At 46.3% G+C, this 25,535-nt stretch overlaps 1 protein-coding gene across 3 annotated transcripts in view; it reads left to right on the top strand.

Moving 5' to 3' along the window:
• Positions 1-25,535, top strand: part of vps13a (vacuolar protein sorting 13 homolog A) — a 283,176-nt gene that overhangs the window by 108,424 nt on the left and 149,217 nt on the right. For all 3 annotated transcript variants that reach the window (XM_078396225.1, XM_078396226.1, XM_078396227.1), the window contains 7 exons: positions 6,730-6,846; positions 6,927-7,030; positions 7,269-7,436; positions 7,608-7,903; positions 9,758-9,905; positions 14,944-15,091; positions 18,534-18,658. In XM_078396225.1, coding sequence (XP_078252351.1) covers positions 6,730-6,846; positions 6,927-7,030; positions 7,269-7,436; positions 7,608-7,903; positions 9,758-9,905; positions 14,944-15,091; positions 18,534-18,658 — 1,106 coding nt within the window. The remainder of the gene's footprint in view (positions 1-6,729; positions 6,847-6,926; positions 7,031-7,268; positions 7,437-7,607; positions 7,904-9,757; positions 9,906-14,943; positions 15,092-18,533; positions 18,659-25,535) is intronic.

Here is a 25,535-nt window from a genome sequence, read left to right as displayed (position 1 = left end):
AGCAGAGCGAAGAAAATCCCAAAGAGTGTGGGAGCGAGGACGCAGCCTTGTTTGACGCCACTGCGGATGTCGAAGGGCTCCGAGAAACTGCCAGTGAACTGCACTGTCCCCTTCGTGTTGATGTGGAAGGATTCTATCATGCTCTGCAGTTGTGGTGGGCAGCCGATCTTTGGGAGAGCCTTGAATAGGCCATCTCTGCTGACAAAGTCAAAGGCCTTGGTGAGGTTCAATGAAAGCAATATACAGGGGCCCTCCGCTGTTCTCTGCATTTCTCCTGGAGCTGGCGAAGGGAGAAGACCATGTCTACTGTTGACCTTTCAGCTCGGAAACCGTACTGTGACTCTGGGTAGACACGTTCTGCCAGCTTCTGCAGGCGGATCAAGATGACCCGAGCAAAGACCTTGCCGACGATGTTGAGGAGGGAGATGCCTCTGTAGTTGTTGCAATCGCTTCTCTCGCCCTTGTTCCTGTAGAGGGTAATGATTGTGGCATCCCTCATGTCCTGTGGTACAGCTCCTTCTTGCCAGCACTGGCAGAGGACTTCATGCAAAGGAAGCAGTAAGGTAGTCTTGCAATGCTTGATCAGGTCTGGGGGAATTCCATCGCTGCCTGGGGCCTTGCCTGAGGCCAGGCTGTCAATGCCCTTGCTGAGCTCTTCTACCGTCGGCTCTCCATCTAACTCATCCATGGTCGGCAGGCACTCAATGGCGTCAAGGGCTGAGGGGGACACAGTGTTCTCTCTCAAGTAGAGGTCGGAGTAGTCTTCCACCCATCTCTCCATCTGCTGGCATTTGTCTGTGATTACCTCCCCAGTGGAGGATTTGATGGGTTGTGTCTTGCTCTGGACTGGTCCTAGTACCGCCTTAATGCCATTGTACATTCCCATGATGTTCCCTGTTATGGCGGCCGTCTGGATGTCCTCACTAATGTGCCCTGTACTCATTGGCGCAACGCCTGGCAGTCTGCTGAGCCTTGCTCCTGGCAGCCCTGAGGATCTGCAGGTTCTTCTCGGCTGACAGTTGTACTCGGCTAGGGCGGCGCGCTTGGCTTCGATGACGGGAGTCATCTCGGTCAATTTGGCCTCAAACCAGTCATGTATCCTCGAGGTCTTCATCCCAAAGCTAGCCAAGGCTGTGCGGTGCATGGTGTCCCGCAGAGTTTCCCACTTCTCTGTTGCAGAGTCTCCAGGATACGAGGTGCCAAGTTCTCTCTCAAAAGCCTCTGCAAACTGTTGCACGCGGTCTGGATGGGGCATCTTGCTGACATCGATGTGGGGTTTCCCCTGCTTCTTGGTATGGTAGAACCTCTTTGGTTGCAGCCTGATCTTGCAACCCACGAAGAAGTGGTCTGTGTCGCAGTCCGCACTGTGGTAGGAGCGTGTGTGGAGAACATTCTTGAGGGCGGCACGCCTGACTAGGATCAAATCCAGTTGATACCAATGCTTTGAGCGTGGATGCCTCCAGGATACCTTGTGCTGGGGCTTTGTCTGGAAGTACGAGTTGGCAATGCACAGGTTATGGTAAGTGCACAGCTCGAGCAGTCGCTGTCCGTTTTCATTCATTTTGCCCACACCAAACTGCCCAAGGCAGGAAGACCATGATTTGTGGTCTGCGCCCACTCTGCACGGGACGGTAGACGCTCCCGCCCCCACGAGTTTCGGGCAGATGAGGCTCATCAGCCTGGGAAGGCAGTCCATCTAGGAGAGGGAAAACTCTGATCCACTGCCTTGTGGCCGTATCCAATCATGGAAAAGGCTCCAGGAGTAAACCTCAAGAAAATCTGGAGTCGGAGTCCCGAAGGCAGTTCGTCATTGTCAACAACCTCGTGCTGGCAGCTCCTTCGACGACGCTGGTGCCAAGCTGTAACAACTCTCCTGTTCCTTTGGATCAATCAGTGACGTGGAGAGGGGGGACGTGCTGCATGGGCAAAAGCCTGTCCTTCATATGACATCGCCCAGGCTTGCATCCGACCACACATCACTGCAAACCTACACCTAAAACCTGGAGAGGACACTCCAGCTTCGCCTGCGGCGTCGACACAACACGGGGAGCAACAGTTACTGGTTACGTCATCGCTAGATTGGTGTAAAGCGAGGCGCCAGGGGTTGCTCCCGACGGTGGGAGGGATTTTCTGATCTCACTGGACAGCTACCGCCCGCCTCAAGCTGGGCAGCCCCCAGCCAATAAGGTGCTGTCCCGCCACGGCCTGCTATCCTCACTGGGTGCACTGGGATTAGGAACCATCCGAACAGCAGATCACAACCATTGCACCTGCAAACAAAAGAACGCATCAAAAGAGACCAGCTCTAAAACTGGGAACTTGGAATGTCTGGACAATGATGACCGGCCTCTCTGGAAACCCAAAGGACATCAGCGATTCCAGGAAAACAGCTGTCATAAACAACGAACTCAAGAGACTCAACGTAGACATAGCCACCCTTCAGGAAACAAGGCTGGCAGACTCGGGCACATTGAAGGAGAAGGACTACACGTTCTACTGGCAGGGTAAGGACTCTGACGGAGTAGGCTTCGCAGTAAGGAACAGCCTGCTGAACACGGTGGAACCAGGCAGAAATGGCTCAGAGCGACTCCTGATTCTCCGCCTCAACACCACCGCAGGCCCGGTCACCCTTGTCAGCGTGTATGCCCCGACACTGTCCTCCACATCAGACACAAAGGATGAGTTCTACGAGAACCTCGCATCCATCATCAGCAGCATCCCCAGCAAGGATGTCAGTAGTTTACAATTTTACTATGCATTTCAAAATATTGGATGACTTCGTGTTCAATTAGGATTGGGTTTACTAGTCAGTTCACTTGTCTGCTGATTATATATATTTGTGTTTTCAATTTGAGATCAGAAATGATTAAGCATAAGATTAGTTTATTTGTTGAATAAAATATTGGAGCTGCAATAATTGGTTTGAATAAGTTAATTGGGGTTAATTATTCTTTGTTCGGAGGGAGAGAGACAGATCAGCCATGATTAAATGGCAGAGTAAACTTGATGGGCAGAATGGCCTAATTCTGCTCCAATCACTTAAGACCTTAAAACATTATAAAAATGCAACTTTATAACTTGGGTAAAAAATAAATGGTACTGAAAGTGAAAGTTGGGTGTGATCTAATGTAGATATTTAAAATAAAAGAATTATTGGTATTGGAGTACAAACACTGGAGCAGAAGTAAATGTCAAGACCATCAAGAAAGATTGTCACAATGAAAAAAAATTCCTTGAGTGCATGAGATGTTATGTGAGAATATAGATCCAGAGCTGAAAGAATGGGATTAGGTGTGGCTCCATGGGCAGACTGAGAGACATGAAAATGTGAAGAGACATTGAGGTTTTTGCATGAAATAAGTTTAGTTTAGAGATAAAGCATGGAAACATGTCCCTCGGTCCACCGAGTCCGCGTCGACCAGCAATCACCTGTACACGTGTTCTATCCTACACACTAGGGACAATTTACCTGCAAACCTGCACATCTGTGGAATGCAGGAGAAAGCTGGAGAAAACACACACAGCCACAGGGAGAACGTACAAACTCCTTACAAACAGTACCCGTAGTCAAGATTGAACCCGGGTCTCCGTTGCTGTAAGGCAGCAACTCTACCTCTGTGCTACTGCGCCGTTGTAAATTACATCTAAGTCATAAAGATATATAATGCAGAAATGTGTTGAGCCTTTGGCCCAACTTGTCCAAACCAATCAAGTTGCCTAACCAAGCCAGTTCTGTTTGCCTGTGTTTGGCCCATGTCCCTCCAAGCCTTTCCTATCCACCTATCTTTCCAAATGTCTTTTAAATGTAATAATTATGCCTGTCTTCACCACTCCCTCTGGCAGCTCATTCCATGTACACATTGCCCTCTGTATGAAAAAGTTCCCCCTTTGGTCCCTTTTAAATGTGTCTATCTCTCACCTCAAAGTATATGAAGGCAGAAGGCAGTGCTGGTCAACAAGAATAAGAGAGGTCGGAGGTTGAAAGTGAATGTATGAGCAGGAGAAGGCGCATTGCAGGAAAGCTGCAGTTTTTGGATAAGGTAACATTTTGAGAGGACAGGATGAGAGAACAGCCACGGCAACATTGAAATGGTCATATTTGGAAGTGAGAACGTTACAAACATTTCGACAGTAAATGGATTGATGTGGTCAGTGGTATGGAGATGGTCTTCATAATAGAGGATATGGGGTAAAATAATCGGCCTCATTACACACACCATTCATTTCAACGAGGCATTGTGGGGGTTTCAGCCATTAAGAAAAGTCAGGAAGACACCTATGTTTAAGAACTCAGAGGATGCTGGGATGGGATTTGGTGCTTTTCATGGCTGTGGTTGCGGCAAGTAAAAGCAATCCCATTGAGTTACCAAAGGAGGTCAGGTGCAGGCTATGGTAGTTAACCGTGTCATTGCACTGTATTTGTGTGTTTGTACCAGATGCAGAAATCTGTTTAAATAGCTTTAAACAGGAAGCTTGAGACCATGTTTTAATAAATTAGCTATTCAATGCTTGTACAATGCTGTGGGAGCAACGGGAAGGTTGGAGATGGGATTGTCCAAGGTCAGTCTGGGACCTTGAGGTGAGAACCAAATCAATGAGAGTATTCATAATTAATTTGAGTGTACTGAAATGTTGATAATTGTAAACTTTATTCTATTAACCAATTACCAGACGTAAAGGAATTGTCAGCTAAAGATACTCATTGCTATAATTTGAAAAGAGCATAAAGAAAGTTTGAAGAAGCTTGGAATTCCATTGTAGTTTGGATCATTTTGAATAATTCTCATGTGTCTGCAATTCACTCACTAATTGCTTCCCCTGACCACAGAAAACGTCTTCGAGAAAATAGTTATTCTTTACCTTTCCTGTATGCTTTGGTTATGTTTCCTAGATTATATGTTGATAGAAGCCACATCTTCAATCTTGTCTCAGAGTCAACAAGATTCTGCATGGTAGGCAGCTCTGAAAGGTTAGATCCCGAGGGATCCAAGGAGAGATTGCTGAATGGATAGAAAATTGGCTTCATGGAAGGAAGCATAGGGTGAAGGTGGAAGGATGCTTCTCGGACAGGAAACCTGTGACTCGTGGTGTGCCTCAGGGTTCGGTGCTGGCCCCATTGCTGTTTGTCATCTATATCAATGATTTAGATGTGAACATTCATGATTAGCATGTTTGCAGATGATACAAAATTGGGTGGTATTGTCGATAGTGAAGATGGTTGTCAAAAATTGCAGCAGGATCTTGATTGGTTGGGGCAGATGGTCTGAGAAATGTGAGGTGTACTTTGGGATGACCAACATGGGCAAGACCTACACAATGAACGGTAGGGTTCTGGGGAGTGTTGCAGAGCAGAGAGTTCGAGGAGTGCAGGTACATAGTTCATTGAAAAGTGGCGTCACAGTTAGATTGGGTGGTCAGAAAGTCTTTTGGCACATTGCCCTTCATCATAGAGTAAGTATAAAAGTTGGGAGGTCAGATTGCAGTTATATAAGATGTTGGTGAGGCTGCATTTAGAGTATTGTGTTCAGTCAGTGCTGGGCACCACATTATAGGAAAGATGTAGTCAAGCTGGAAAGGGTGCAGAGAAGATTAACGAGCATGTTGCCAGGACTCGAGGGCCTGAGCTATATGGACAAGTTGAGCAGGCTAGGACTCTATTCCTTGGAGTGCTGGAGGATGAGGGGTGATCTTATAAAGGTGTATAAAATCATGAGGAAAAGATCGGGTAGACGCAGTGCCTCTTGCCCATAGTAGGAGAATCGAGAACCAGAGGATGTAGGTTTAAGGTGAGGGTGGAAAGATTTAATAGGAAACGAAGGGTAACTTTTTCACACAAAGGATGGTGGGTGTATGGAATGAGATGCTGGAAGAGGTTGTGGTGGTAAGTACTATCGTAATGTTTAAGAAACATTTGGATAGGTACATGGATAGGACAGGTTTAGAGGGATGTGTATCAAACGCAGGCAGTTAGACTAGTGGAGATGGGACCTGTTGGCCGATATGGGCAAGTTGAATCATTTATAGACAATAGACAATAGGTGCAGGAGTAGGCCATTCAGCCCTTCGAGCCAGCACCGCCATTCAATGCGATCATGGCTGATCACTCTCAATCAGTACCCCGTTCCTGCCTTCTCCCCATACCCCCTCACTCCGCTATCCTTAAGAGCTCTATCCAGCTCTCTCTTGAAAGCATCCAACGAACTGGCCTCCACTGTCTTCTGAGGCAGAGAATTCCACACCTTCACCACTCTCTGACTGAAAAAGTTCTTCCTCATCTCCGTTCTAAATGGCCTACCCCTTATTCTTACACTGTGGCCCCTTGTTCTGGACTCCCCCAACATTGGGAACATGTTTCCTGCCTCTAATGTGTCCAATCCCCTAATTATCTTATATGTTTCAATAAGATCCCCCCTCATCCTTCTAAATTCCAGTGTATACAAGCCTAATTGCTCCAGCCTTTCAACATACGACAGTCCCGCCATTCCGGGAATTAACCTAGTGAACCTACGCTGCACGCCCTCAATAGCAAGAATATCCTTCCTCAAATTTGGAGACCAAAACTGCACACAGTACTCCAGGTGCGGTCTTACCAGGGCCCGGTACAACTGTAGAAGGACCTCTTTGCTCCTATACTCAACTCCTCTTGTTATGAAGGCCAACATTCCATTGGCTTTTGGCTTTCAATTTCTACTTGACCATCATCAGGTTATGTTCTTTTGCATCCTTCAGCTTCTAAAAAATCAAAGCATGATGACCTGATCAACATTCATAGTTATGCAGAATTGGCAAGTCTGAACATTTCTATCAGCAATAAAAGCAAAAGAATTTCAGAAATAAGCATTGAAGGCAAGTAGTTTTAATCTTTTCAAGCTAAATTATTTATTATGTGTATTGCATCTTATAAAATGTCAAATACATTTGGGTAGGTCTTGATGCTGTGGTGGTGTTGAGGAAGGCATCAACCGAAGTGACAGCAAAACTGAAGAATATTGTAGTTGTGGATGCTGAAGAAAATGCAATGTACAAGAAGGTACCACGATATACTCTTGTTAAAATAGACCTATTCACTATGCATTACCGGGATATCTGGGAATAATATTAAAATGTACTGTTTCTTCCATTGAAAGTTCTGTTTTCTGTTTAAAGAAATCGAATGTTCAATATTTGGGGTCACATATATTCTTTGACTATTTTGGCACTTGTTCTCCGTTTAACATTGGAAGTTAAAAGTAAACATTTACTTTCATTAAATCGATTTTTATTTTTAGGCTGTATCCCTTACTGGAAAAGAGGTCTTCAGCTTTAACATGACTACTTATGTGAATGCTACAGGAGGTGCTGCGTATACTAATCTGAATGTGGTTGATAGTTCTATTCGATTGACTGTTGGCTGTATTCAGGTCATCTTTGTGAAAAGATTTGTGTCCTCTTTATTGGTAAGTAAGTTCAGTGTTTACCAAAAGTTTTATTGAAATCTTTTATAATACATTCATGACTTTAAACCAGGACTTGTTTTCATTGCAAGTGCACATCATTTAAATTTGTGTACTTTTTATATACATTGAGTGTTGTTTCTGTTGGTGACAATGTTATTTTCATTTAAAAAGGCTTTTATAAATATTTTCCAAACTGCCAGAGAAGTTGTAACTGAGGCAACTGTCCAAGCAGCTTCTGGAGTGAAGGATCTTGCAGAACGGAGTGCCAGAATGTCACTGGATATACAAATCAATGCACCTGTGGTTGTTGTTCCTCAATCTCCTACTTCTGAAAATGTTGTTGTCGCAGATTTTGGTGTTATCATCGTACAGAACAATTTCTCAATGATTAAACAAAAAGATTATAATAATGTACCACCGATCATTGATTCGATGAAAGTCTCGCTACGTGAGCTGAAATTGTACAGGTACAGAAACATGGACTATTCATAAGCAATATAAAAAATAACGTAAACTACCTCATTATCATATTCCCGAATCATAATTTCTCCTTTTATTCCAAAACTTCCACCTTCTCTTCTGTATCAAGTAAGCAATCTTTGATTTGTATTTGTCTTAGGTTGAGTCCAGAATTGTTTTAATGCATGGAAGAAAATACTTAAATTGATGTTAAATCTATTTCGAGATGACCATTGGATACTGTTGAGTATTGGCTGGGAACCGGCACACTCGAAATATATTTCAATGTCCCAAAAAAATCAGTTCACATGATAATTCAAGGTTCATATGGAAAATAAATTGCACTTGTGTTTGCATAGATATAAAATTATTCGCAGGCAACAAAAATCTTCGGAATTGTTAGCACTGTTGGAAATAATTTAAATAGTTTACTGACCTTGTGACTTACAAAACGTAATGTGACTCTAACTAAATGGGTAGTTTTTAACTATTGATTAAATGGAAAAGATGTTCGTACACTGGGAAGAAAGGACTGGAGGTATGATCACTAAATTTGCTGACAATAAAGTGGGAAAGCTATCTATCTCTTTAAATAGGATTGCATCCCAAATTGCAGATTTTCCTTGTTTCAACGAAAAATGGCTTGCAACTTTTTTTTTTGCAGAGTTCAATGTTTTTAAAAACCTGTTTGGGTGAAAACAATAAGATATTTCATGTGCATGCAATCGCTTGCAGGTTTTGAATCCATTCATCAGTGCATATGATATAAACATGTACGAGACCACTTCACAGGAATGGTGCTGGAATTGTAATTTCTCAGGTTGAGGAAGGGCACTTAAAAGAGAAGCTTTATACTTGCATTTGCATGTGCCCCTGCTATGCTCCGTAAATTACTGGGTGTGTGAAGTGACATAGTATGCTCTCTGTTCTTTGTTTAGGACCAATACTCATTTTTACTTGTTTTACGTAATTCTAGAGACTATTATTTTTACAGTTTAGCCAGTACATTCTCACTCAGTCAACTCTCTTGCTCTCGTTTTCTCTGTCATCACCGCTCTGCACTGGCAAAGATTGCAACAGAAAAGCCTTTGTGGAAGTTTGTCATTTTAGCACCTACTCAATTGCACATTAAATCTTGAAATATAATTGCATGTCAGAACCTCAGTTAAACCAGTCGCTTCAACATGTTTAAGCATATTGAAGAATTTCAAAGATTGTTCATATAACTGAAAAGTTAACCTGGTTTTGCGCTCCTGTAACTGGAGTGGAACTTAAACCCAGAATGGCTGACTCTGAAATGTGTTGCAACCATAGCTTATTGGGAGAAAATAAGTTTACATTTCTAACCCCCATTCAGCAATGTTCCCATTCCATCACTACCCATCCCAATCTTTCTGAAGAAAGTTGCTTTTGATTTTGACCCATAAAAGACTCACTGCAATTTAAACAACATTCTCTTGAAAGTGGGAGTTGTTGTGGCTTAAGTTGAATTAATTAATGGTCAATTAAGATAATTCATCTGTGGCATGGGACAATTTCAGATATGCTTTGTCCCTTTTTTTAATAATTGTATTTGTTGGTAGTCGTGGTTTTATGAGAATCAGTATTTTGATTCACGAAACCAAGAATAATCTTGGTGATAGTTGACCAACTTGACAATTTTTCTTAGTTACAAAACACAATCAAATTAATGTTAAACATTGTGGGTGAAGTATATTGAATGGCTTTTATTAACATTGCAAGTAGCTAAATTGATTTGTACATGACCCATTGAAGTTGAACTATTTAATCTTTATTCGCATTAATAATTTTAAGAACAGATAGGTTTAATTTCTCTTTCTGAACATTTCTAATTTAATCAGGACAATATGTGTGGATGAGATTTTTCACTCGGAAATTTTATTGCTCCAGCCGGTAAATCTGGAAGTTGTTGTTGAACGTAACCTGGCTGCAACTTGGTACCATGAAATTCCAGATATTAAAATTCGTGGAAGTCTAAAACCTTTGCATGTAAGTACATTTATCTTCAAAAGTATTTTGATTTCAGAATAAAAACGGTTACCAATAATATCTTGTAGTGGGTCTGGACGCAGTAGGAGTCAGGCAAGACGCCAGGTAGGTATTAACAGTAATTTTAATGCAGCAACAGAACATCCACTCTCTTCAGTCTCAAGCACGAGTTATCTCTCTAGCCCCTTCAGGCAAACCCCGTATCACTAGTTCCTTCCCCAGCCCTGTCCAACACGTGCCGAGGTGGATGATCTAGGGAGTGGCCTAATCCCCGGGTACCGCCACTGGACCCCCAACCCCAAGAACCGGAGGCACGAAACGGACAGGGGGATATATGAGATGACCAGCCCGTGTGCGCACCACGGCGGTCGCAAGAACTGGAACCACACTGCCAGGCGAAGAAAGCTGCGGGGACGCTGGGGGTAAGGGCCGGGACGCAGGACGACCTCGAGGGCGAGGCCACACCGTAGGACCGGCTGGCTAATGTCCACGTGCGCCGGCTTCAGCCGCGCAATAGAGACCGTCTCAGGACGACCCCCCATGTCAAAAACGTAGGTGGCAGAGCCACGCTCAAATGGTCCATCATACGGACGCTGCAGGGGCGTCCGGTGTGCATCCCGGCGCAGGAAAACAAACGGACAGTCCTGCAGAGCGGAAGGGACGTGCGGTCGAACCGAACCATGGCGAGACGTCGGCACCGGTGCAAGCTTGCCCATCGTGTCCCGAAGGCGTTCCAGGGTGGCCGATGGTTGTTCCGCCAGACCCTGGGCTGATGGAATAAACTCACCGGGCACTGTCAGCGGGGCCCGCGTACTCCAATTCAGCCGAGGAGGTGGCCACTGAGGTGCCTGCTGAAGAAAGCGAGAGGCTTCCAACACCCATCAATCTGCTGTTCTAGCACCGCCCCAACCGCCACATCCGAAGCGTCGACTGTCAGGCTGATTGGTGCATCCGCCCGTGGGTGCACGAGCATCGTGGCCGTAGCCAGGGCTTCCTTGGCGTGTTGGAACACCACCACAGCATCGTCAGTCCATTCAACCTCCTTGCGCTTGCCCGCCATGAGGTGGAACAGCGGGCGCATGATCCGGGCCGCAGACGGAATAAATCGGTGGTAAAAGGCCACCATCCCAACGAACTCCTGGAGGCCCCTCACGGTGGTCGGGCATGGAAATTGACATACCGCGTTCACCTTGTCCGGGAGTGGCAGTGCCCCTTGCAGAGTCACGTGGTGGCTCAGGAAATTGATGGACATCACCCCAAAACGGCATTTGGCTATGTTGATGGCCAGCCCATGATCGCTGGAGATGGGTAGCATGCTCCTGTCCCGAGCGGCTTGCCACCAAAATGTCATTGAGGTAAACGTAAACAAAGTCCAGGCCACTGCACACCCAGTCCATAAGCTGCTGAAAGGCTTGCGCCGCGTCCTTAATTCTGAACGGCATACGGAGGAATTCGAACAGGCCAAATGGCGTCACGATGGCCGTCTTGGGGACGTCGTCTGGATGGACGGGAATTTGATTGTAGCCATGCACCAGATCGACCTTGGAAAACACCGTGGCTCAGCCAGGTGCGCATTAAAGTCCTGAATGTGGGGGACCGGGTACCGGTCAGCGATGTTAGCATTGTTAAGCCGACGGTAGTCTCCGCAAGGGCGCCAGCCACCGCCTGCCTCGGGGACCATATGAAGCGGGGACGCCCACGGGCTGTCTGAGTGGCATACAATACCCAGTGACTCCATAAGCGGAACTCCTCCGGAGCTAGACGGAGCTTGTCCGGTGGAAGAGGCCACGCCCGGACGTGCAGGGGCGGGCCAGTGGTGGGAATGTTCCACCCCGTGGAATTGGGGGTCGAGGATTTCGGGGAACTCGGCCAGAATGCGCGAGAACGTTGCGTCCACGGACGACAGGGGCCCATCAGGCAGCACGACCGGGGCGCCCATGCGGAGGGAAACAGGCTGCAAGGTGACGGAGTGCACCAAACGCTGCCGCTTGACGTCCACGAGCAGGGAGTGTGCCCGTAGAAAGTCCGCACCCAGCAGTGGCTGGGACACATCCGCAATGACGAATGGCCAGGAGAAGCGGCCCTCACCGAAGTTGAGGAAGAGCGTGCGCACCCCATATGAGCGGATTGGTGTCCCGTTTGCCGCGGTGAGGAGGGGGCTGCGTTCACCATAACGGATGTCATCATTCGAAGGGGGAAGAACGCTCACCTCACCCCGTCCACAAGGAAACGAGTCCCAGTGCGGCGATCCCATGCAAAAACGCGTTGAATATGGCCGGCCGCCGAAGCAATCATTGACGACTGGCCCCTGCGTTTCTCGGGAACGAGCATGACTGCCGGCATTGACTGGCAGAAGGTCCCCAGCAGCGGTGAAAGTAGAACCAGCCCCCTCTGCTGGCGTCTGTGGAAATGGCCGGCTGTGCGGGCTGATCCAACCACCAGCGACCTCTGGTGGCATGCGGAGGAACTGACGGCAGGCTGCGCAGGAAAGACGCGCTGCCGGCCGGGTGTGCCGTTGCAGCCGGGTCCCCCCGCAAAGGACGTCGAGGAGCGGTGGAGTCGCGGTCGATCGAGGCACCGACCTGCGGATCGTCGTCAGACATCGGAGGAATGTCCAGCGCGTCGAGGGCCAGCTGACGGGCCATCCAGAGTTCATCGGCGCACTTGCCCACAGCCTGCATGTCGATAAACGGGTCGTTGGTGAGCTGCTGGCGGAGATCGGATGGCAGCTGCTGCAGGTAAGTGTGTTTAAATAAAAAGCAGGGCTTGTGGTCACCCATCGGTGCCAGCATATTGCCCAGCAGTACCGAAGGGCGGCGGTCACCCAGGCCAGACATCCGTAGGATCTGGGTCGCCCGCTCGGCCTTGCTGAGGCTGAACTTCCTTAGGAGAAAGGCCTTGAGGCCGTCATACTTATTACCTGCCGGGAGGGCGCGGAGGAAAGGTCGGACCCGTCATGCGTTGGCCTGGTCTAGGGCGCCAATAACGTAAAAGTACTTGGTTGCATCGGCTGTCACTCCCCGCAGTGCATACTGCGCCTCGGCCTGGTCAAACCAGAAATCAGGGTCGTCGGTCCAAAGAGGAGGCAGCTTCAACGCCACGGCGTGGTCGGCAGGGTCCACAGGGTGGGGTCCGGCAGGGTCCAGAGGCGGCTGACCGGCAGGGCCGGGTAGTGCGTGTTGAGGAACGTTCGGGTCCATCGGCAAGACGCCAAGTAGGTATTAACAGTAATTGTAACGCAGCAACAGAACATCCACACTCTCAGTCTCAAGCACGAGTTATCTCGCTAGCCCCTACAGGCAAACCCTGTAGCACTAGTCCCTTCCCCAGCCCTGTCCAACCCGTGCCGAGGGGGATGACCCAGGGATTGGCCTAATCCCCGGGTGCCGCCACAATCTCAAAATTAAAAAATATATTTCTAATTTCTGAAATGATTTAGATTATTTACTTCACTGTCAAATAATTTAACATTTAGTATTCGTCTTTACTTTCATTAACTTCTACTGCTTCATTCTAATAGCACCACTAATCATTTATCGTGCAGCTTTAATTCTGATGTTGGAGAACAGAGCAAAGATCAACCTTCCAAATAATGTTGATTTAAAGAAATTAAGCTATTATTTTATTGCTTCTGTTGTATTTTTTAAGAATAAATCTCATCATAGAAATTTAATATTTCTGGCTACTGCGTGCTCAGCCCCATACTCTACTCACTCAATATGCATGACTGTATAGCTGGACACAGTTCCAACTCCCATCTTCAAATTCGCCGACGACATCACTGTTGTTGGACAAATTACAGATGACGATGAGTCTGTGTATAGGAAGGAGATCAGTTAACTGACCAAATGGTGCCAGAACATCAACCTTGCTTGCAACGTCAGTAAAACCAAGGAACTGATAATTGACTTTGGAAGGGGAACATTGAAGATCCACAAACCTGCCTTCATCGATGGGATGGTGGGGGAAGAGAGTCAAAAGCTTCAAATTCCTGGGCATGCATATCTTTGACCTGGAGCCAGCACATAGATGCAATACGATATGATACGATAGAACTTTCTTTATCCCAGGAGGGAAATTGATCTGCCAACAGTCATAAAACACAACATACATGAAACATGAAATTAAAGTGATGAGTGGAAAGGATTGGGGATGTGCAAAGATTGGGGGGGGGGGGGGGGGGGTGAGGGGAGTCCGTCTACTCCATGACAAAAGGGGGAGGAGTTGTACAGTTTGATAGCCACAGGGAAGAAAGATATCCTGTGATGTTCTGTACTGCATCTTGGTGGAACCAGTCCGTTGCTGAAGGTACTCCTCAGGTTGACCAGTGTGTCATGGAGGGGGTGAGTTGTATTGTCCAAGATGCTCTACATTTTGAGAAGCATCCTCCCCTCCAAGATCATCTCCAATGGATCCAACTCAGCCCCCAGGACAAGGCCAGCCATCCTCATGAGTTTATAAAGAAGATGGGAGATCATAAAGAAAGCCCATCAGCACCTCTACTTCCTAAGATTGAGGAGTTTCAGTATCACAATGAATGCCCTCTTGAACTTTGACAGGTGTACTGTAGAGAGCATATTGATTGGTTGAATCACGACCGGGTTCGGCAACTCGCATGCCCAGGAACAAGGATGATTGCAAAACGTGGTGAATACTGCCCAGTCCATCACGAGTACTGATCTCCCCACTGTCGAAGGGATCTACATGAGTTACTGTCTCAAAGGCAGTCAGCATCATCAGAAATTTACACCACCCTGGCCACACACTCATTCCTGAAATCGGGAAGAAGGTATAGGAGCCTGAAAATTGTAACGTCCAGGTTCTGAAGCAGCTTTGTCCCCACAACCACCAGGCTATTGAACACATCCTCCAAATAAGCTCTATAAGCCCAGATTGCATTGGGCATTATTTATTTATGTACATATACACACATATATATATATATATATATAATCAATACTTTTATTCACCTTTTATAAATAACATTGTGTATTGTAAAATATTAAGCAATAAGTATAATTGATTTATATTTTCAAAGGTTGTGCTCAGCCAGGAAGATCTAATCATCATCTTGAAAACTCTCAATGAAAATGTAGGTGATAATTCAGTTGAATCTGTGGCTGTTCATGGTGATATAAAGGACAATTCAGATGATGAGAAACCAAGTCCCTCACAAACTGCTGCAGGTTTGTTCTTTATTGTTGTGTTGGTTTTGAAATAATTGACTTATTCTTTGCTTGGAACCTTACCAGAGAACACAAGGCACAATTCATAATCTAGCATCAATAATACGATATTCTTTAAATCTTTTTGATGAATCACAACAGATATCTTCCAGTCTTGATTTTTTCCATGAGATTTTCATTGTTTTCTCTTTGAATTTCTCTCTTTCTTTCCCCATCCCCCACCGTGGGTTTTCATGCCATTTGGAACTGAACTAATACACTCTGAGACCTCGAAGTTAAATAACCTTCTTCAGATAAATCTATATGATTTCACTGTTAAATTACAAATAAAGTACTATTGGAATATAGATCGACTTAAAATCCGAACCCCAATAATCCCTTGGGCTTCCAAACCATAACAGATTCACAGAATGAACCTTTTATTTAATTATATATATTTAAAATAATTTGCAGTTGAATAAATCTGTGACGGTTACTTGTGACTATCTCTTGCACCCTTGGTGATAGATCCCCTATATTTTTGCATTATTTTCTGTTATCTTGTGTGTATGCTCCCGGCCTCACTTAAGGAATAGTTATCTTGAAGAATGAATACTTTATTGTCACATGTGACAAGTCACAGTGAAATTCTTTGCTTGCATACCCAAGGTAAGCAAATAGTCACCACATATAGGGCACTGACAAAGTTACAAAATATCCCATGCCAGGTCCACCTTTGTTCTCCCCCCCCCCCCCCCCCCCCCTCACCCAGCCAGCGGCCACATGCTCCTGCTCCACCAATGGCAGCTGCCCGGGCCGGGAGGCGGGTTGCTACGCAACCTCCGTTAGGCGCCGTCCGGGCTTCTGGGCCTACACGGTCCGGAGGTAGACACAAAATGCTGGAGTAACTCAGCGGGTCAGGCAGCATCTCGGGAGAGAAGGAATGGGTGACGTTTCGGGTCGAGACCCTGCCTCAGTTTGAAGAAGGGTCTCGACCTGAAACATCACCCATCTTCTGCTGGACCTCCATGAGGCGGGCGGCGAGGACTTCGCCATGGACGACGAGGGCGACAAAAATATCCACAAACTGAAAGAGAAGGCGAAGAAGAGGAATGGGCGAGGATTTGGCTCTGAGGAAGGTGCTCGATCCAAGCTGCAAGAAGGCTACGACTCCGTGGAGCAAGACGGCGACGAGCCAGGCCCTCAACGCTCGGTGGAGGGGTGGATCCTGTTTATGACCGGGGTCCACGAGGAAGCCACCGAGGAGGACATCCACGACAAGTTTGCAGAGTACGGTGAGATCAAAAATCTGCACCTCAACCTGGATCAGCGCACCGGCTACCTCAAGGGCTACGCTCTGATGGAGTACGAGACCTGGGCTGCAAGGAGGCGCAGGCGGCCATGGAGGGTTTGAATGGGTTGGAGATGGCCGGGATTGGGGCTTCGTCAGGGGGCTCCCGAGGAGCAAGAGGCGGAGTGGCCAAGGAGAAGCCGGAGCCCGGACCGGAAACGTCACTGAGCCGGGACGGAGTGCGGAGCGACCGGTGGGACAGAGCGACCTGCACAGAGCAGGGGGCCGTGACGCACCCACATATCGCCGTGCCCAAACTGAGCCGTGTGTTACAGGGGCCGTTTAATCTCAGTCGGGACTGTCGTGGGGCTGGGGAGAGGGTGGGAAGGGAAGGGTAAGGTTTGCTTGTGAAAAACAACACTCAGAAATAAAGTATTTTAGGTTAAAAAAAAGAAAATCTTCAGTCTGAAGAAGGGTCTCGACCCGAAAAGTCGCCCTTCCTTCTCTCCCGAGATGCTGATCGGCCCGCTGAGTTACTCCAGCATTTTGTGTCTTTCTTCGATTTTAACCAGCATTTGCAGTTTTTTTTTCTTACAGTGTCCGTCCCCACAGCGCCCCCCGGGCCTAATACAGGACAAGGACGGTACCGCACGGGACAAACCAATATAGCCCAAAATACGGGATGTCCCAGCTAATACGGGACAGTTGGCAACCCCAAGTCCCCCCCACGCCGGGTCCTCCTCAGTTTTTCTATCTCAGCTGTTAGATTATCAAGATGATGTACACATGACCATTTTAGGTTTTCTGTGTGGATCAATCTCACTTCTTATTTTCAATAAGATGGAACCTTATTTTCAATGCAAAGAAACAGATATATTTTTAACCAACAGGAAAATAATGAAAATGTTGGATTACCCAAATTCAAATTGCTGAGACAGTGTGGAATGGATAGAGCTAAGAGATGGAAAGAGGGTTGCTCCAGTTACTGTTGTCAAAGATGGCAGGGACCAACAGATGAGTGCAGAGACAAGGCTGATGAATGTGCTATATTTAACCAGAATTACTAGGTGGATAATGTATCTTTGCTTCCTCTGGTTTCCCTACCATCATGAAAGTCATTCTTTGGATGAAATGAAGAAACTGCTAACAGCCCAAGATACATAAAAAATGGATCAGACAACATATGCTCTCATACTGGAACTACCAATATCTCTGACCAAGCAGTTTCAGTCCAATTACCACACAATTACTTCTAAACATAGCACAAAAAGTAAGGAAATTTGTGTTTGGTAGATTATTTCTTTGTTGTAACAATGCTTCTTGGCAATAAATCTTATACCGTTGGAAAGCCTGTTTATTTCCCTTTTAAATGGTGCCACATTTGTAAGGAACATGCATTTGTGGGATGAGCAGCAGAGCTGAGTATATGGGTTGCGCCCATGAAAAATTTGCCAAATCTTCTCTGCCAATGCCAAACAGCTTATTCTGCTGTTGCTATTGACTCTTGTTTTGAGCTTCTGGTACCCCCAGGTGCTGATAAGAATGGGATGCCATCCCACAACAGTGTGTGACCAGGCTGGTGACCAGCATGAGGAGGAGGTGCCAGGCTGTTATGGCTGTGTATGGTTCTTCCACACGCTACTGTGGCTCCTGTTTATTAAATGAATAAATTGTTAAATTGCCAATATGTCTTGTTTCTTCAGACTTCAATCATCCAATCCACCAAACAACACCGAACAAGAGTCAATGGCAGAATAAGCTGTTTGGCATTGGCAGAGATTTGGCAAATTTTTCATGGGCGCAACCCATATACTCAGCTCTGCTGCTCATCCCACAAATGCATGTTCCTTACAAATGTGGCACCATTTAAAAGGGAAATAAACAGGCTTTCCAACGGTATAAGATTTATTGCCAAGAAGCATTGTTACAACAAAGAAATAATCTACCAAACACAAATTTCCTTACTTTTTGTGCTATGTTTATGTTAGACAGGATGTGCATAACAGACTTGGACAGATATGGCAAGGTTCTTTTGTTAAAGTGATTGATAAATCATTTTGATTTCAATAAAATTGTAATAAGCACATGTCCACTTTGCATTGTTGTTGCTATCTAATTCGAGTCATGGAAAGTCTAAACAAAATTCTAATGCCACAATCAATTTTCTTTCAGGAAAAACTGTGGTAACTGCTGCCGTTGTCGAAACACACAAACCTGTAAAACTTAAGACGACACTAAAGTTGGACTTCAGTTTGGATGAGCTTTCTTTAATACTCTACAGTCGACCCTTAGGCCCGGTACTGCAGGTTTTGTTTTTACAATATCCTAATATCTGCCAGAAATTTTTGTCTCAGCACAGGTATTCCTGAATTTATGAAAAGATTGCACTCATAGAAAACACTTTAGACAAACGCATTGAGGGTATTTTGGTTCAGTATACGTTGCACCCAATTCATTATTGCAAAATAGATTTGTAAATCAAAGACAGTACCTGAAAAGATCAGTGATATTGTAGCAAGATCAGTGGGGATAAAGTGAGGGGGCAGTAAGTGAAAAGGAGCCAGACGAGTTACAGATAAGGAGAGAGTGAAATATGAAGCTGCGGGGGAGGAATAGGGGTGGAAGGGGACAATATGGGGGTGGAGGAAGAGGGACGGGCATGGGAAATACAAAGGAGGGGAAAGGATCAAGGTGACGTGTGGGAGAAATGCATGCGCACTGGGGTGGGTTGTGGCAGAGGAAAAAGAGTTTTCAGAGGAGGGGTATTGCATGAAATTGAAATGTTTGCACCATTTGGTTGTAAGTTACCCAACTGAAACGTGAAATGTTACTCTTCCAATTTGCATGTGGCCATACTCTGGCAATGGAAGAGGCCGAGGACCACAAGATTGATAGGGAATGGGAATTTAAATGGTTAGCAAATGGCAGAGCTAGCGTGCCTTGGCAGACAGAGCACGTGTTTGTCAAATGGTCGCCTGGCCTGCATTTGGTCTTGCAGATGTAAAGGGGGGGCTGCTTTGTAATAAATTTTCCCGGTTTACAAATGATGTTGACCTTCAATTCAGGTGCACATTTTAAATAAGAATTGATTTATTGAGAAACATGTTGCAAAGGCCTTGTCCCTGTCTCAGCTGTTGCTAGACAGTTAGGAAAATGTTTCTGAACATTTTCTCTTTCATAAGGTGACATCAGATCATTTTTGCTTGGCTCCATGCCCCTCAATACTGATGTCAGTGGGTTCATTCAACTTTAGCACTACCCGGTCATTTAGAATGGCTTGCCTCAGTTTGGTAAGATGGGATTGCCGAGAATGGAGATCGTGGATGCCAACCTGAGGAAGAGTATTGCAACTGATCAATGCAGCAGACCATTACTTAAGGGTTAATTAGTGACGGACAATAAATACTGGTCTTGCCAGTGATGCCTTGCTCCTGAAAAATTAGCATATAAAAACAGTAAAATCCAGGTGTAGATGTCCATCAGGTTTTTTTTACGTGCAATGCAGGAGAAGTATATAAAAATGAATCACAAAACACAGGTGCCTTGTGCATAGACACTTGCACAGGGTGTAATGTTTTCCTTCAATGCATATTATGCTCACACAGCACAAAGCTGCTGGGTATCTACCATGCTGTTGATCATTGTAAAACATGATTTGGCAATGACTCAGATGCTGGCTTACCATAAAAGGCACAAAGTGCTGGTGTAACTCAGAAGGTCAGGCAGCATCAAACTCTGAAGAAGGGTCCTGACCCAAAACCCTGTCCCTGTGCAAGTCAGTACAGGTCGGAGAGCAGGAGCAAGGACGACCGTTGGCTGAAAGCAAGTAGGTGATAATTGCAGGTAAAAAGTCCGTTTAAAAGGAGCGCCAAAGGGACTCTAGCAGGCAATCAGTGAAGCGCATACCTCCAAGCTCGTCAGAAAGGCAGGATAGAAGTGAGTATGTGGATTGGCTGATCAATTAAATTAGAAGTTTGGTAAATTGGCCAATTAGGTAATTTAGAGACTGATATTAACAAGGCTTGCACAAGGGGTGCAGCCCTGTTGAGGGAAGTGCCCAGTGAGAAAAGTGCGAGTCTTTGGCTGCAAGTGCCCTGTGAGAAAAGTGCGAGTCTTTGGCGAGGTGGCTGAGGTGAGGAGGATACACTTGTTTTTTGGCCTGATTTGTTTTTTGAAACTAAAGTAATGACGGACAAGTTGGTGCAGTGTGTTTCCTGCAGGATGTGGGAAGGTAGGGACACTGCTGGAGCTTCTGGGAGCTACACCTGCAAGAACTGTGTCCAGGTGCAGCTCCTGAATGAACGTGTGGTGGTGTTGGAAAAGCAGCTGGATGACCTCGGCACCATCAGGAATACAAGAGTTTCCTGGACAGGACCTACTGTGAGGCTGTCATGCCAAAGGTCCAGGTCGAGGGAATGTAGGAGATTGTTTCAAGGGGGAGTGAACGTGGACTCCAGGAGACCCCGGTGGCTGTGCCTATTACAAACATGTACACCCTCTTGGGAGCTGTCGGGGCAGAAGACGCTTCCAGTCCGAGCGGCGGACAGGTTGGTGGCTCTAATCCAGGCAAGGAGACTCGACCGGGGGAACCAAAGTCAGGAAGAGCGATAGTAATGGGTGACTCCATTGTCTGAGGGTTCAAGACATCACGGTGCTTCAGAACATCCTAGCGAGGGAAGGTGATCAACCGGACGTAGTTGTGCACGTGGGCACGAACGACGTCGGGAGGAAGAGGAAGGAGATACTGCAACGTGAGTTTAGAGAGTTAGGAAGAAGACTGAGAAGTAGGATGTCAAGGGTGGTTATCTCTGGACTGCTTCCTGTACCTCGTGCTAGTGAGGGCAGGAACAGAGTGATCGGGGATTTGAATGTATGGCTGAGGGGCTGGTGCAGGGAGCAGGGATTTAGATTTCTAGACCACTGGGATCTCTTCTGGGGTAGGGGTGACCTGTACAAAAGGGACGGGTTGCACCTTTAACAGCAGGGGGACCAACCTTCTGGCAGGCAGGTTTGCTAGTGCTACATGTGTGGCTTTAAACTAAGTAGTGGGGGGGAGGGGTTGACAAATTGGCAATATGAAGATGGAGTTAAGGGGGAAGCGAATACAGGAGAAATTGCAAAGGACTCTCGAATAAATGGGAAGGGAAGTTCTAGATGGGATAAGAGAGTACGGTCAGGGCCAATTGTGACCGGTGTGAGAAGGGAGGTGAATACCAAAGTTAAAGTGTTATATTTAAATGCGCAAAGTATAAAAAATAAAGTGGATGAGCTTGAGGTTCAGTTAGACATTGGGAAGTATGATGTTGTGGGAATCACAGAGACATGGCTACAAGAGGACCAGGGCTGGGAACTGAATATTCAGGGGTACACAATGTATAGAAAAGGCAGACAGGTGGGCAGAGGGGGTGGGGTCGCTCTGTTGGTAAGGAATGATATTCACTCCCTTGCAAGGAGTGACATAGAATCAGGAGATGTAGAATCAGTATGGATAGAAATGAGGAATTGTAAGGGTAAAAAGACCCTAATGGGAGTTATCTACAGGCCCCCAAACAGTAGCCTCGACATAGGGTGCAAGTTGAATCAAGAGCTAAAATTGACATGTCGCAAATGTAATGCTACGGTGGTTATGGGAGATTTCAACATGCAGGTAGATTGGGAAAATCAGGTTGGTAATGGACCCCAGGAAAGAGAGTTTGTGGAGTGCCTCCGAGATGGATTCTTAGAACAGCTTGTACTGGAGCCTACCAGGGAGAAGGCAATTCTGGACTTAGTGTTGTGTCAAGTCAAGTCAAGTCAATTTTATTTGTATAGCACATTTAAAAACAACCCAAAGTGCTGTACATCTGATTATGTACTGAGGAACAAATGAAACATACAGTAGCACACAAACATAACAGCACATACAAAACAGTTCACAGCGCCTCCTCAATGGGCCTCAAACGCTAGGGAGTAGAAATAGGTTTTGAGCTTGGACTTAAAGGAGTCGATGGAGGGGGCAGTTCTGATGGGGAGAGGGATGCTGTTCCACAGTCTAGGAGCTGCAACCGCAAAAGCGTGGTCACCCCTGAGCTTAAGCCTAGACCGCGGGATAGTGAGTAGCCCCAAGTCGGCCGACCTGAGGGACCTGGAGTTAGAGAGGTGGGTTAGAAGATTTTTGATGTAGGGGGGGGGGGTTGTCCATTTAGGGCTTTATATGTGAATAGGAGTAGCTGAAGTTGATTCTGTACCGTACAGGGAGCCAGTGGAGAGAGGCCAGAATCGGTGTGATCTGGTCCCTTTTACGGGTACCCGTCAGGAGTCTCGCTGCGGCATTTTGGACCAGTTGCAGGCGGGACAGGGATGATTGGCTGATCCCAGTGTATAGTGAGTTGCAGTAGTCTAGGCGGGAGGAAATGAAAGCGTGAATGATTTTTTCAGTGTCGTTGAATTGGAGGAAAGGTTTGATTTTAGCTATGGTACGAAGTTGGAAGAAGCTGGCTTTTACCACAGCGTTGACTTGCTTGTCAAACTTTAATGCAGTCAAATATCACGCCGAGGTTTTTGACATGCGGTTTGACTAGGCAGGATAGGCTTCCAAGACTGCCTGTTATCGATTTGATGGAGTCGGGGGGGGCTGAATAGGATGACCTCAGACTTGCTCTCGTTTAATTGGAGGAAGTTCTGTGCCATCCAACATTTTATGTCCTCAAGGCAGTGTAAGAGGCTGTTTAAATTTGACTGGTTGTTGGGTTTCAGGGGGAGGTAAAACTGAGTGTCATCGGCATAGCAGTGGAAAGAAATGCCGTGCCTTTGAATGATTTGGCCGAGGGGGAGCATGAATAGAGAGAAGGGAATGGGGCCTAGGATGGAGCCTTGTGGAACTCCGCAGGAGAGGCTAGCTGGAGAAGAGGAATAACTTCCTATGTTGATGGCGAAACTCCTATCTTTGAGGTAGGAAACGAACCAGCTCAGGGCAGTGTCATCAATGCCAACCGCATACCGGAGACGGTCAACAAGGATGGTGTGGTCCACTGTATCGAACGCTGCGCTGCGAGAAGGAGCAGGATTGCACAGTCGCCGGTGTCGATGGCGAGAAGCAGGTCGTTGTGTACCTTCAACAAGGCAGACTCTGTGCTGTGGTGGGCTCTGAAACCTGACTGGAAACTTTCCAGGATGGTGTTTTGGTGTAGGTAGGGCACTGATTGGTTTAGAATTGCCTTTTCAAGGACTTTTGACAGGAATGGCAGTTTGGAAATGGGTCTGTAGTTGCTAGGCAAGGTGGGGTCTAGGTTAGGTTTTTTCAGTAGGGGCTGGACCACCGCGTGCTTGAAACAGGTTGGAACAGTGCCAGTGGCCAGAGAACTGTTGATAATAGAGAGGATGCTGGGACCGGCTATTGCAATGACATCCTTCAGAAGGGCAGTGGGGGCAGGATCAAGGGGGCAGGTTGCAGATTTCATAGCGGAGACAAGCTTTGCAAGGGAGGATAGAGTGACGGGTTGGAAACAGTCCAATTTAGATGAACAGACTAGTGAGACAGCTAGGTCACGGGTGGGAGGGGAAATGTTCATTCTAATGTTCTCAACTTTGCTGGTGAAAAATTTAGCGAATTCTTCGCACTTAGCAGGGCGTAATGATCTCGGGTGTAATGAACCTGATCTGATAAGGGGACTCAAGGTAAAAGAGCCATTAGGAGGCAGTGATCACAATATGGTACGTTTTACTCTATAAATTGAGAGGGAGAAGGGAAAATCAGAAGTGTCAGTATTACAGTATAGCAAAGGGAATTACAGAGGCAGGAGCTGGCCAGAATTGACTGGAAGGAGGCCCTATCAGGGAAGACGGTGGAACAGCAATGGCATGTATTCCTGGGAATAATGCAGAAGTTGCAGGATCAATTTATCCCAAAGAGGAGGAAAGATTCTAAGGGGAGTAAGAGGCACCCGTGGCTGACAAGGGAAGTCAAGGACAGCATAAAAATAAAAGGGAAGAAGTACAACACAGCAAAGAAGAGTGGGAAGCCAGAGGATTGGGACTCTTTTAAAGAGCACCAGAAGATAACTAAAAAGGCAATACGGGGAGAAATGATGAGGTACGAGGGTAAGCTAGCCAATAATATAAAGGAGGATAGTAAAAGCTTTTTTAGGTATGTGAAGAGGAAAAAAATAGTCAAGGCAAATGTGGGTCCCTTGAAGACAGAAGCAGGGGAATTTATTATGGGAAACAAGGAAATGGCAGATGAGTTGAACCGGTACTTTGGATCTGTCTTCACTAAGGAAGATACAAACAATCTCCCAGATGTTCTAATGGCCAGAGATCCTAGTGTGACGGAGGAACTGAAGGAAATCCACATTAGGCAGGAAATGGTGTTGGGTAGACTGATGGGACTGAAGGCTGATAAATCCCCAGGGCCTGATGGTCTGCATCCCAGGGTACTTGAGGAGGTGGCTCTAGAAATTGTGGACGCATTGGTGATCATTTTCCAATGTTCTATAGATTCAGGATCAGTTCCTGTGGATTAGAGGGTAGCTAATGTTATCCCACTTTTTAAGAAAGGAGGGAGAGAGAAAATGGGAAATTATAGACCAGTTAGTTTGACATCAGTGGTGGGGAAGATGCTGGAGTCAATTATAAAAGACGAAATTGCGGAGCATTTGGATAGCAGTAACAGGATCGTTTCGAGTCAGCATAGATTTACGAAGGGGAAATCATGCTTGACTAATCTTCTGGAATTTTTTGAGGATGTAACTAGGAGAATTGACAGGGGAGAGCCGGTGGATGTGGTGTACCTCAACTTTTAAAAAGCCTTTGACAAGGTCCCACATAGGAGATTAGTGGGCAAATTTAGAGCACATGGTATTGGAGGTAGGTACTGACATGGATAGAAAATTGGTTGACAGACAGAAAGCAAAGTGTGGGTATAAATGGGTTCCTTTCAGAATGGCAGGCAGTGACTACTGAGGTACCGCAAGGCTCGTTGCTGGAACCGCAGCTATTTACAATATACGTTAATGACTTGGATGAAAGGATTAAAAGTACTATTGGCAAATTTGCAGATGATACAAAGCTGGGTGGTAGTGTGAACTGTGAGGAAGATGCTTTGAGGTTGCAGGGTGACTTGGACAGGTTGTGTGAGTGGGCGGATGCATGGCAGATGCAGTTTAATGTGGATAAGTGTGAGGTTATCCACTTTGG

Source organism: Rhinoraja longicauda, chromosome 3 (assembly GCF_053455715.1).
Source record: "Rhinoraja longicauda isolate Sanriku21f chromosome 3, sRhiLon1.1, whole genome shotgun sequence".
Taxonomy (NCBI): Eukaryota; Metazoa; Chordata; class Chondrichthyes; order Rajiformes; family Arhynchobatidae; genus Rhinoraja; species Rhinoraja longicauda.
This window is presented reverse-complemented; position numbering and strand designations above follow the sequence as displayed.